This window comes from Hemitrygon akajei, chromosome 19 (genome assembly GCF_048418815.1).
Source record: "Hemitrygon akajei chromosome 19, sHemAka1.3, whole genome shotgun sequence".
Lineage (NCBI taxonomy): Eukaryota > Metazoa > Chordata > Chondrichthyes > Myliobatiformes > Dasyatidae > Hemitrygon > Hemitrygon akajei.
Window position 1 is genome coordinate 71679528 of NC_133142.1, and position 13530 is coordinate 71693057.

Here is a 13530-nt window from a genome sequence, read left to right on the forward strand (position 1 = left end):
TCTTCTAGTAAAGCCAAGGTCACGCAACCACTTCTGGAAAGTGAACGCAATAAAGCCACGACACCCTACTTCGAATGGATAGCATGAGACCTTCCACCCTCTGTCTCTGCACTCTGATCTTAATTCTACATACTTGGTTAACTTGTGCTCACGGGCTGCATCGATGTTGTCTTCCCAGGGGACTGTGAGTTCACCAATAACCACTTCTCTACTGGTGTCAGACCAGATGATTATATCTGGACGGAATGTGGTGAAAACTATTTGCTCCGGGAAACTACCTTTCCCATCCAGGTTGGCCTTGACACACCAATCGTTGGCTGAAGAAAGTATGCTTGATTGTGGGCCTACACTGTACACCCTTGACTTGGAGCCTTCTTTCACAAATGATATGCGATGTTCTGTGCAGCATGGGGCATGAGATAAGTTGTGCTGCAGTACCCTCTGCTCAACCGCTTCCGTTACAACTTTGAGAACGTTGTTCTGTCTCCAAGTGTACATGCCGCTGGAAAGATTGACTCTGCATGCACTCGAAATATGCTGAAGTGTTCCCTTCTCACCACAATAGACAATAGGTGCAGAAGTAGACCATTCGGCCCTTCGAGCCTGCACCGCCATTCTGAGATCACGGCTGATCATCTACTATTAATACCTGGTTCCTGCCTTGTCCCCATATCCCTTGATTCCCCTATCCATAAGATACCTATCTAGCTCCTTCTTGAAAGCATCCAGAGAATTGGCCTCCACTACCTTCCGAGGCAGTGCATTCCAGACCCCCACAACTCTCTGGGAGAAGAAGTTTTTCCTTAACTCTGTCCTAAATGACCTACCCCTTATTCTCAAACCATGCCCTCTGGTACTGGACTCTCCCAGCATCTGGAACATATTTCCTGCCTCACAAGCAGCGCACCTGTCTGTCTTATCTTCATACCAGGTGCTGAGGTTGGCAGGTGTTGGGAGCAGGTCATACACTGCTCTGTATAGAAAAGCAATGCGGAGCGGTTCCATCTGCCACAGGACATTGGAGCAGAATTGGGCTGTTCGGCCCATTGAGTTTGCTCCAATCATAGCTGATTTATTTTTCCTCTCAAGCTCATTCTGCAGCCTGCTCCCTTGTAACCTTTGGCACCCTTAACTAATCAATAACCTATCAACCTCTGCTTTAAATATACTCCTTGATCTGGCCTTCACAACTGTCTATGGCAATGAATTCCACAGATTCGCTACTCTCTGGCTAAAAAAATTCCTCCTCATCTCTGTTCTAAAGTGATGTTCTGTTATTTTATCTCCCATTGTTGGAAACATCCTCTGCATGTTCACTCTATCTAGGCGGTTCAGTATCCAGTAGGCTTCAAACAGATCCCCCCTCCCCACCCGAATCTTCTACACTCCATTTTGTTCCCCATTTAGAAAGTTGTACGTGTTTTTTTTATTCTAGAAAACTGCATGATCATACACTTCTCTACATTCTCTTCCATCTGCCGCTTATTTGTCCATTCTCTTAATTTGTCAAAGTTCTGCTGAAAGCTCCTTGCTTTCTCAACACATGCTCCCCCTCTACTTATCTTGGTGTAATCTGCAAACTTGGCCTAAATGATTCTGGGAATAAAAGTGTTAATGTATGAGGATTGTTTGATGAGTTTGGGTCTGAGTTTAGAAGAATGAGGGGAGATTTCATTGAAGCCTGCCAAATATTGGATGTACAGTCAGAGAGTCTAGTAGAAATTAGCGAAGTTCAGGAGCAGTTTATCAACTTGGCTGTGAAACAGCAGATGATACATGTGGATGTAGTGACAAGTATGATCATTAAAAGTAAAAAGGGATTAGAACATTCTAAAATGGCTTGAAAGATCTCTCCAACGATAATAAGCTCGAAGTCCATTCCCTATAATAAATTTCCTGTGGAAAATCCTACATTTAATAGTTACTCAAAGGTGTTCACTCCCAGATAAGGCTTCTCAGTAATGTGTATAATGGACCATTCATATCTGATTTTGAGATCCTGGTTTAATTCTGCAGGTTTGTGATAACACTGGAGTATCCATTCTAACCATCCTAGGTGAACTGCTACAAAACACCATTTGTGATATTAATTTGCACCATGACTTGTATCTGTCAGAAGGAAATTGACATCTGAGGATTTCTGTGCATAATGATTTAGTATCTATTCCACCTGCTGCATTGATATTACACTGGTAATTCACAAGGGGATTGAAACTGGACATGTGACTCTGCTTAATAAAGTAACAGTGCTACATTCCAGATTCCTATCTTCCATCTTAATTTAGTTTGTCCAGGTTAGATCCCTCTGCAACGAGCTGTACCAGCAGCTGATTTTTAAATCTTAGGAATGAGAAATACTACAAACTATGTTGTTTTAATTGACCAAATAGTGATGTAGAGCTTTGTCACTAAAAGCAGATAATTATCTTGCATACAGTAGAGATCCTGCAAATGTTGGAAATCTGGAGCAACACACACAAAATGCTGAAGGAACTCATCATTTATAGAAATGAATAAACAGTCGATATTTCAGGCTGAGACCCTTCGTCACGATTGGAAAGGAAGGGGATAGATGCCAGAATAAGAAGGTTGGGGAAGGGCAACAAGGTCAAGCTATAAGTTGATTGGTAAATATCTTGTATGAAAGGTTTCCTTCAATTCTTCCAAGTTTGTGCCTTATCAGCTGATTTCATTTGAATTTGTAATTAGGTTTAATGTTCCTGATCAGTAGGGATGAAAGTCAGTGCAACATATTTTCTCATGGATTTTATACATTCAGTCAAGTTTATGTAATTTCCAGCAAATCTGTTCAGTTCTCCTAGGAGAATAGCCTTTCACTATTCACCACCTTGTATAAAAGCCAAGGGATTGGCCATTGTGACCAAAAGGGAAACTTGCATCATTTGTCACACACACAAAGTGCTGGAGGAACTCAGCCGGCATCTATGGAGAGGAATAAACAGTCGATATTTCAGGCTGAGACACTTTGTCGTGGCTCATTTTACACATGGCCCTCTCTGTGACCAGATGGTAGCCATCTGGAGAAATTCACTGGGCCAGGCAGCATCGTTGGAGAGAAATGAAAAGCTGATGCTTCAGATCATGCTCTTTCATCTGAAGTTTCAAGTCAACTCTCCATCTTTCTCCCATAGATGCTGCCTTCCTCGCTGAGTTGCTCCAGCATTTTGTGTATGCTCTCTATGAGCTGAGATGGTAAGTTCTTGTGGTGAACTGGTGTTGTTCTGTTGTTGCATTAGCATGGAACAGTGTTCTGAATGTTCATGCTGATTCAAATCATCATGCACTATTTTTGTAACCATCTTAAGCCAGACTTTAATTGCTATGTGCTTTGTAGACAGAATTTGTTGGTATGAGATCCGTTTTCACACTCTGTGTAACTGATGTAACTATTTGATACTCTTTTTTTAGGATTCTCCAATTAACAAACTCTTGTACGCCAGAGACATCCCTCGATATAAACAGATGGTGGAGAGGTAAGACTTCCAAAACTTCCATTTGAGCCCCACTGTGTCGAGCCATCTCAGCCCGGCAGCCAGGCAATAACACGGAAACAAAGCTTGCTTAACCTGGAATATTTTAGGGAGAAAGTACTCCTTAGAAACGGTGTTGGCTTCTCAGGCTTCTTTTCACCTCCCACTCTTGACCGATGAGCTGTAAGACCTGAGCATTTTTGAGTATAAAGTATACTCAGTATACTAAAGTATTAAGTATAAAGTCGCCCATGGGTGTTGCGTCCTAGCTGTCATGCGCAAACCAGGTCGGTACGATATGGAGAGCAAGCTGGTGCCCATGCAGCAGGCTCCCCATCCCCACACACCTGATGAATCCAACTGAACAGCAGAGTCCGATACAGTTTGGCACCAGCGACTATGAAAGAGATGCCAGTCAGTGTTGCAATCAATGATGGACTGGCTTAGGGACTATAAATTAGGGTCTATAATTAGGTATTTGACAGCTCAGCTCAGTGGCTGAGAAATTCTGCCCAGTTTGCACAGAAATATTCCAAGGATTAGTGTAACACAACTACAAACAGATTGATCTTGGGCAGTAAGCAGATGGGGGGGTGCGTGGTGAGTCAACACTGACCTGTCTTCTCCCAAGATAACAGAGCGCTTGGCAGCTGTTAGTACTTTTAATGCCAATGTTAATTTATTTCTATTGTACAAATTCTTCCTGCTCCTGCACTTAAGATTTTAAAGAAAGTTATGCTGAACAAAATTGAACAATAGTTCAGGTTTTAGGCCTTGAGCCAGTCCTTGAACCTGAACACGATATTCATTTCTAACCTAAAGGGTATAAAGTTCGAAGGAACTGATTGCTTATCTGGAACTCTTGTAAAACCACTAAGAGGTATACAGGAGGAAATCTGCAGATGCTGGAAATTCAAGCAACACACACAAAATGCTGGTGGAACACAGCAGGCCAGGCAGCATCTATAGGGAGAAGCACTGTTGACGTTTCGGGCTGAGACCCTTCGTCAGGACTAACTGAAAGAAAAGATAATAAGAGATTTGTAAGTAGGAGGGAGAGGGGAAAATGCGAAATGGTAGGAGAAGACCGGAGGGGGTGGGATGAAGCTAAGAGCCGGAAAGGTGATTGGCAAAAGGGATACAGAGCTGGAGAAAGGAAAGGATCATGGGACAGGAGGCCTCAGGAGAAAGAAAGGGGGGAAGGGAGCACCAGAGGGAGATGGAGAACAGGCAGAGTGATGGGCAGAGAGAGAAAAGGGGGGAGGGGGAAAATAAATTAATCAGGGATGGGGTAAGAAGGGGAGGAGGGGCATTAACGGAAGTTAGAGAAGTCAATGTTCATGCCATCAGGTTGGAGGCTACCCAGCCGGTATATAAGGTGTTGTTCCTCCAACCTGAGTGTGGCTTCATTTTGACAGTAGAGGAGGCCATGGATTGACATATCAGAATGGAAATGGGACGTGGAATTAAAATGTGTGGCCACTGGGAGATCCTGTTTTCTCTGGCGGACAGAGCGTAGGTGTTCAGCAAAACTGTCTCCCAGTCTGCATCGGGTCTCACCAATATATAAAAGGCCACACCGGGAGCACCGGACGCAGTATACAACACCAGCCAACTCACAGGTGAAGTGCTGCCTCACCTGGAAGGACTGTCTGGGGCCCTGAATGGTGGTGAGGGAGGAAGTGTAAGGGCAGGTGTAGCACTTGTTCCGCTAACAAGGATAAGTGCCAGGAGGGAGATCGGTGGGAAGGGATGGGGGATTTACGAATGGACAAGGGAATCGCGTAGGGAGCGATCCCTGTGGAAAGCAGAAGGGGGGGGAGGGAAAGATGTGCTTGGTAGTGGGATCCCATTGGAGGTGGCAGAAGTTACGGAGAATTATACGTTGGACCTGGAGGCTGGTGGGGTGGTAGGTAAGGACAAGGGGAACCCTATCCCGAGTGGGGTGGTGGGTGGATGGGGTGAGGGCAGATGTGCGTGAAATGGGAGAGATGTGTTTGACAGCAGAGTTGATGCTGGAGGAAGGGAAGCCCCTTTGTTTAAAAAAGGAAGACATCTCCTTCATCCTGGAATGAAAAGCCTCATCCTGAGAGCAGATGCGGCGGAGACGGAGGAATTGTGAGAAGGGGATAGCATTTTTGCAAGAGACAGGGTGGGAAGAGGAATAGTCCAGGTAGCTGTGAGAGCCTGTAGGCTTAAAGTAGATATCAGTAGATAGGCCGTCTCCAGAGACGGAGACAGAAAGATCAAGAAAGGGGAGGGAGGTGTCGGAAATGGACCAGGTAAATTTGAGGGCAGAGTGAAAGAGGTATACAAGTAGGCTCCATTGATGATGTCTCACTGCTTCCTTTGCAGATTGACACCCTCCATCTCACCATCTATGACCTACAGGCTCACTTTCAGAGATTTATGTTTTCAGAAACACTGGTTTTCAGTCTTTATGTATAGTTTTGTTTTCATAGATTCTCTTGTATTACAAACAATAGAAAATCTGATAGATAGATAGATACTTTATTCATCCCCATGGGGAAATTCAACTTTTTTTCCAATGTCCCATACACTTGTTGTAGCAAAACTAATTACATACAATACTTAACTCAGTAAAAAATAAGATATGCATCTAAATCACTATCTCAAAAAGCATTAATAATAGCTTTTAAAAAGTTCTTAAGTCCTGGCGGTTGAATTGTAAAGCCTAATGGCATTGGGGAGTATTGACCTCTTCATCCTGTCTGAGGAGCATTGCATTGCAAAATCACCCTCTCAAAAAGCATTAATAAATAGCTTTTAAAAAGTTCTTAAATAGTTTACTAAAATACATTGAATGGTAACTTAAGCTCAGTCCTAACCCCGGCACTTTAACATATCTTACCCCTGGCGGTTGAATTGTAAAGCCGAATGGCATTGGGGAGTATTGACCTCTTCATCCTGTCTGAGGAGCATTGCATCGATAGTAACCTGTCGCTGAAACTGCTTCTCTGTCTCTGGATGGTGCTATGTAGAGGATGTTCAGGGTTTTCCATAATTGACCGTAGCCTACTCAGTGCCCTTCGCTCAGCTACCGATGTTAAACTCTCCAGTACTTTGCCCACAACAGAGCCCGCCTTCCTTACCAGCTTATTAAGACGTGAGGCGTCCCTCTTCTTAATGCTTCCTCCCCAACACGCCACCACAAAGAAGAGGGCGCTCTCCACAACTGACCTATAGAACATCTTCAGCATCTCACTACAAACATTGAATGACGCCAACCTTCTAAGGAAGTACAGCCGACTCTGTGCCTTCCTGCACAAGGCATCTGTGTTGGCAGTCCAGTCTAGCTTCTCGTCTAACTGTACTCCCAGATACTTGTAGGTCTTAACCTGCTCCACACATTCTCCATTAATGATCACTGGCTCCATATGAGGCCTAGATCTCCTAAAGTCCACCACCATCTCCTTGGTCTTGGTGATATTGAGACGCAGGTAATTTGAGTTGCACCATATCACAAAGTCCTGTATCAGTTTCCTATACTCTTCCTCCATTTCCTCTGCAGATGAAACAGAGAACATTAGAAAACCTACGTCACAATACAGGCCCTTCAACCCACAAAGCTGTGCCGAACATGTCCTTACCTTAGAAATTACACGGGTTACCCATAGCCCTCCTTTTTTCTAAGCTCCATGTACCTTTCCAGGAGTCTCTTAAAAGACCCTATCATATCCGCCTCCACCACCGTTGCCGGCAGCCCATTCCACGCACTCACCACTCTCTGCATAAAAACCTTACCCCTGACATTTCTTCTGTACCTACTTCCAAGCACCTTAAAACTATGCCCTCTCTTGCTAGCCATTTCAGCCCTGGGGAAAATACCTCTGACTATCCACATGATCAATGCCTCTCATCATCTTATGTAGAAAGTCAAAGTAATACACATAAAATGGTGGAGGAACTGAGCAGGCCAAGCAGCGTCTATGGAAAAGAGTAAATATTCAACGTTTCGGGCTGAGACCTTTCATTGGGACTGGAAAAAAGAGATTAGAAATCAGAGTAAGGTGGTGTGGGGTTGAGACGGAGAGGTACAAGGTAGTAAGTGATAGGTGAAACCGGGAGGGGAGAGGGGTGAAGTAAAGAGCTGGGAAGTGGATTGGTGAAACAGATAAAGGTCTGGAGAAGGGGGAATCTGTTAGGGGAGGACTGAAGGAAATGGGAGAAAGGGAAGGGGGATGAGCACCAGAAGGAGGTGATGGGCAGGCAAGTAGACAAGGTGAGAGGGGGAAATGGTGAAGGGGGAGCCATTACTGAAATAGATGTTCATGCCATCAGGTTGGAGGCTATCCACCTGGAATATAAGGTGTTGCTCCTCCATCTGAGTGTAGCCTTCCCCATTCCGATTTTCCATGGTGGAGTGTAAGACAGCCCATCAGAAACATAGAAAAGCTACAGCACTATACAGGCCCTTCGGCCCACAGTGCTGTGCTGAACGTGTACTTACTTTAGAAATTACCTAATTTTTCTAAGCTCCTTGTACCAATTGTGTGCATCAGATTCTCCATACAAAACATTAGTCACTAAGTTCATGAGCTTAAAAGTGCAATCATAGGGTTCTTTGCCATCAATAAAAAATTATATTAAGTGGTGGATTGTTTGGACTGTTTTGTGTCCATATTTCCAGTGTTACAAGATTCTGACGGAGATTCCAGTTGGTGTACATTTCTCCCAGTGGTTTCTGCCCAAGTTGACCTTATCTGCTGTTTTGATCTCCTTTGGCCTCTGATTTTTGATGTGCTGGCAGGATTGTCAGTCTGAAGTACACGTATTAGTGAGGAACCCGTGTCATCACACATGCAAAATGAGCTATTCATTACAAAATTTGCAAACCATGGTACTTTTCTACTCTATTCTTCATTATCTGCTTATTTTTACATGTTAGGTATTGAAAACAGCAATGACCCAGCAGGTTAATCAAAAAAATGCATTTTCTGTGGTAAAGTGTGTGAGATCAAGTCCAAGCCTTCAAGATTTCACAATTATCATTACCTCTTCTATTCCATTACATTTCTTAACTACAGGAAGCCAAGTAGTATGCATAGTGGTCATTGAGAACGAGAAAGAGAATGGGGTGTGGTGCTCCACAGCAAACATTTCTGGAGCTAAAAGGGGAAAAAGGCAGAAATTTATAATAACATTGGAAATGCTCTAAATATACAGCAAATCAATCAGATTCTGTGGAGAAGCAGAAACAGGTTTCAGGTATCATCCCAGCATTGGAAAAGATTCAAAGTTCAAAGTACATACATACAGTGGCATGCAAAAGTTTGTGCACCCCTGGTCAAAATTTCTGTTACTGTGAATAGTTAAGTGTGTAGAAGATAAACTGATCTCCAAAAGTCATAAAGTTAAAGATAAAACATTCTTTTCAACATTTTAAGCAAGATTAGTGTATTAATTTTGTTTTGTACAATTTTAGAGTGGGGAAAAAGGAAAGGAGCACCATGCAAAAGTTTGGGCACCCCAAGAGATTTGAGCTCTCAGATAACTTTTACCAAGGCTTCAGACCTTAATTAGCTTGTTAGGGCTATGGCTTATTCACAGTCATCATTAGGAAAGGTCAGTTGATTCAAATTTCAAAGCTTTATAAATACCCTGACTCCTCAAACCTTGTCCCAACAATTAGCAGCCATGGTCTCCTGTTAAGCAGCTGCCTAGCACTGTGAAAATTAAAATAAATGATGCCCACAAAGCAGGAGGCTATAAGAAGATAGCAAAGCATTTTCAGGTAGCCATTTCCTCAGTTCGTAATGTAATTAAGAAATGGCAGTTAACTGGAACAGTGGAGGTTAAGTTGAGGTCTGGAAAACCAATAAAACTTTCCAAGAGAACTGCTCGTAGGATTGCTAGAAAGGCAAATCAAAACCTCCGTTTGACTGCAAAAGACCTTCAGGAGGATTTAACAGACTCTGGAGTGGTGGTGCACTGTTCTACTGTGCAGCGACACCTGCACAAATATGACCTTGATGGACGAGTCATCAGAAAAAAACCTTTCCTGTGTCCTCACTACAAAATTGAGCATCAGGAAGTTTGCAAAGGAACATCTAAACAAGCCTGATGCATTTTGGAAACAGGTCCTGTGGACTGATGAAGTTAAAATAGAACTTTGTGGCTGCAATGAGCAAAGGTATGTTTGGAGAAAAAAGGGTGCAGAATTTCATGAAAAGAACACCTCTCCAACTGTTAAGCACAGGGGTGGATTGATCATGCTTTGGGCTTGTGTTGCAGCCAGTGGCACAGGGAACATTTCACTGGTAGAGGGAAGAATGAATTCAATTAAATACCAGCAAATTCTGGAAGCAAACATCGCACTGTCCATAAAAAAGCTGAAGATGAAAAGAGGATGGCTTCTACAACAGGATAATGATCCTAAACACACCTCAAAATCCACAATGGACTACCTCAAGAGGCGCAAGCTGAAGGTTTTGCCATGGCCTTCACAGTCCCCCGACATAAACATCATGGAAAATCTGTGGATAGACCTCAAAAGAGCAGTGCATGCTGTTATGATCCCAGCCACCTCCTTCCTGAGAATCGCAAGATCGCTATTAATTCGGGTCTTGGACCCAGGAAATGAGAGAGAATCCTCAGAAAGACAATGCAACAGATTTTGACCATTGTTTCTTGGAGACACCTTTGTGGATTGCGACCCTATGCTACGTGCCAGCTATCAGGGCTGCGTGGACACACTTGGGCAATGTGGGCTGGGGATTGCATCACCCCACCTTGATTGACATCTACAACTCTGCAAGTCAAGATAAAAAGGGGCTGCAGGAGGCAGTCCCCTAGCGACGCACCAGAAGGAGACACCATCGCTCATCGCTCCCGTGATAACGGGAAGCTATTCAGAAGCCACGTGTGGTTTGTTTCCCCTAGCCTAGGCAACGAGTGGCTGATAACACCAAAAAGGACTTCGAACTGACAACGGGGAACCCACGTTCCCAATTCAACGGTTTGAGTCCAAAAGACTGGCAAGTTTATTTTCTCACCAAAAAACTCTCTCTCTCCAACAAGTGAAACCCAGCAGTCCCCAAACGGCTAAAAGCCTGCATGAACTGGCGAGACTTTTATATTTCCATCGGACAATATTTTTACCCCTAGACAAAACGATAGAGCCACTTCTTATTGATGATTATTACTATACCTGCGCTTTAGATTGAGTATTGACGACGTAGATTATCTGAATGTTTGTCTTAACCTTACTTTTGTGCCCCTTTATAAATAAAAACGTTTAAAAATAGTACCATCAGACTTCAACGGACCTCTCTATCTTTGCCGGTAAGTGACCCATTTATGGGGTTCATAACAATGCAAGACGGCCCAAGAATCTCACAGAACTAGAAGCCTTTTGCAAGGAAGAATGGGCAAAAATCTCCCAAACAAGAATTGAAAGACTCTTACTAGCTACAGAAAGCATTTACAAACTGTGATACTTGCCAAAGGGGGTGTTACTAAGTACACCCAAACTTGCAGGGTGCCCAAACTTTTGCTTCGGGCCCTTTTCCTTTTTTGTAATTTTGAAACTGTAGAAGATTGAAATAAGAAAGTAATCATGCTTAAAATATTAAAGAAATGTGTCATCTTTAACTTTATGCCTTTTGGAAATCAGGTCATCTTTTACTCGCTTAGCTATTCACAGTAACAGAAATTTTGACCAGGGGTGCCCACACTCTTGCATGCCACTGTATGTGCCACCATATGCTGTCCTGAGATTCATTTTCTTATGGACATTCACAGAAGAACAAAAAATACAATAGAATCAATGAAAAACTACACACAGAGACTGACAAGCAAACAATGTGCAAAGTAACACCAGCTGTGCAATTACAAATAAATAAATACTGAAAACATGAGTTAGGTTGTGGAATCAGTTCAGTGTTGAGGTGAGTGAGGCTATCGACTCTGATTCAGAAGCCTAATGGTTGAAGGTTACTACTGTTCCTAAACCAGGTTGTGTGGCTCCAAAACCACCTCCCCAATGACAGCAGTTGTAAGAGGGCATTCGGATATAGTCAACACTGAAGTAGCCGAACTTCCATTTGTCCATATCTTGATTTACTTACTGTTAACATGTGAAACCTGATTTTACTGGGAAGGTGTTTGCTATCATCAGCTGTAACAGGTTACTTTGCTGTGTCTGACAGGTACTATGCAGACATTCGACAGACCATCTCAGCTAGTGACCAAGAAATGAACTCTGCCTTGGCAGAACTGTCTCGGGTAAGTGCCTATGAGCAAAACATGTGTCTTACGGGAGACTGATATTCAGAACCAGCTGTAATCATGACTCATGATTTAGTTCAAGGAAATCCAGAGCGTAAGGTGACTGAAATGCAGTGTTTTGTACACAGTGATGAGTCACAAAGAACTTCAAAAACAAGTGCCTCGTGTTTGATTGTTTTTACATCCAATTTTCTTTTACAGAATTACTCCAGTGACATGAATTCTCTTGTAGCTCTCCATGAACTCTACAAATACATCAACAAGTACTATGACCAGGTATGAAAAAGAGCCACATGGTCGTGGGTAAGATTCGATGTAGTAAGTGTGGTCAGCTTTTAGTAGCATACTAAACACTAAATTCCAGCCACTTTATGATAAAATCTGGTCATGAAAATCCAAAAGATTGTAAAAGCTCTTAACACCCTTCAGGCAAAGAAACACTTTATCCACTTGTCTGCCCAAATGCAACACCAGATCCTCAACACTTAACGCCTCTGAGACGTCTAACCCAATCACTAAAGAGGCAATAAGGCTCAGGTATAAATACCAGTCTTAACAGCAACATCTACAACCCATGAGCAAATTAAAATAATCAAATCAGACTTGTTTGGAAGAGCAAAAGAACTTTTAACATTATATCTGAAATGCTGTGTAACATTCGTACTTTTTGTGTAATTATCCTGTGGTTAGACTCGTGTTAAATCAGGAGATCACTGGGCAATGTGGCTTGAATGGTTGGAAGGGCCTATTCTGTGCTGTATCTCAATAAATAAATAAAGTTTGTGAAACCTAGCACAGGATATGTTTGTGGCCAAGGACAGGCAGTATCAGACTGACCAGGAGAGCAGAGTTTTGATGTGATCTGAGGAAACGCAAGCACAGAGTGGGGGATCATTTGCACTGTCTGAAAGAAGTATCCAGCAATAGCCAGAGGAAGAAATTCAGATGCCCATACTCCGCTTTGTTGCCAAAAGCAAAATTTCACAGTGGCCAACCATTTTAGATCCAGTCCCCATTCCCGTTTCAATATGCCAGTTCACGGCCGTCTCTTCTGCCACAGTGAAGCCACTCTTGGGGAGGAGGAGCAGCAACGCCTCAAATTCTGTCTCTGTAGCCTCCAATCTGATAGCACAAGCATTAATTCTCCTGGTAATTTCTTTCCCTTTCTGTTTTCCTCCCCTTTCCTTCTTCTATTCCCTACTATGGCCTCTTACCTCCCCTCCTTACCTGTCTATCACCTCCCACTGGGTCTACCCCCCCTTCCCTTTCTCCCATGGTCCATCTCCTCTCCTATCAGATTCCTACTTCTCCAGCCCTTTACCTTTCCTACCCACCTGTCTCCTTCTAGATTTTTGTCCTTTACCTCCCCCCCCCCTTTTTATTCTGGTGTCTTCCCCCTCCTTTCTGGTCCTGATTAAGGGTCTTGGCATGAAAGGTTGATAGTTTATTCATTTTCACAAATGTTGCCTGAACTGCTGAGTTCCTCCAGCATTTTGTGTGTGTGTTCTTGTATTGCTCTGGATTTCCAGCATCTGCAAAATCGTTTGTGTTTCTTCTAATGCATTTCCTGCCCTTTGGGGTTGAACTCAACAAGATTCATCTCTGTCTGTTTGTCAGTCCAGAGCAGCCAGACTGGACAGTGTGTGGTGAGAGTGTCATAGAGCACCTCAGCACAGAAACAGGCACCTTGTCCCACCTAGTCTGTGCCTACCTACACCCTCCATAACCCTCCATCATCCCTCCATCCATGTAGTAACCAGACTTCTCTTAAACATTGCGAAGGAAAAGC

The 13530-nt window shown here is 43.3% G+C and overlaps 1 protein-coding gene across 5 annotated transcripts in view; it reads left to right on the forward strand.

Annotated features, from left to right (window-relative positions):
- plxnb1b (plexin b1b) overlaps positions 1–13530 on the forward strand; it is a 379931-nt gene that overhangs the window by 359609 nt on the left and 6792 nt on the right. For all 5 annotated transcript variants that reach the window (XM_073072811.1, XM_073072812.1, XM_073072816.1 and 2 more), the window contains 3 exons: positions 3430–3494; positions 11663–11738; positions 11943–12017. In XM_073072811.1, coding sequence (XP_072928912.1) covers positions 3430–3494; positions 11663–11738; positions 11943–12017 — 216 coding nt within the window. The remainder of the gene's footprint in view (positions 1–3429; positions 3495–11662; positions 11739–11942; positions 12018–13530) is intronic.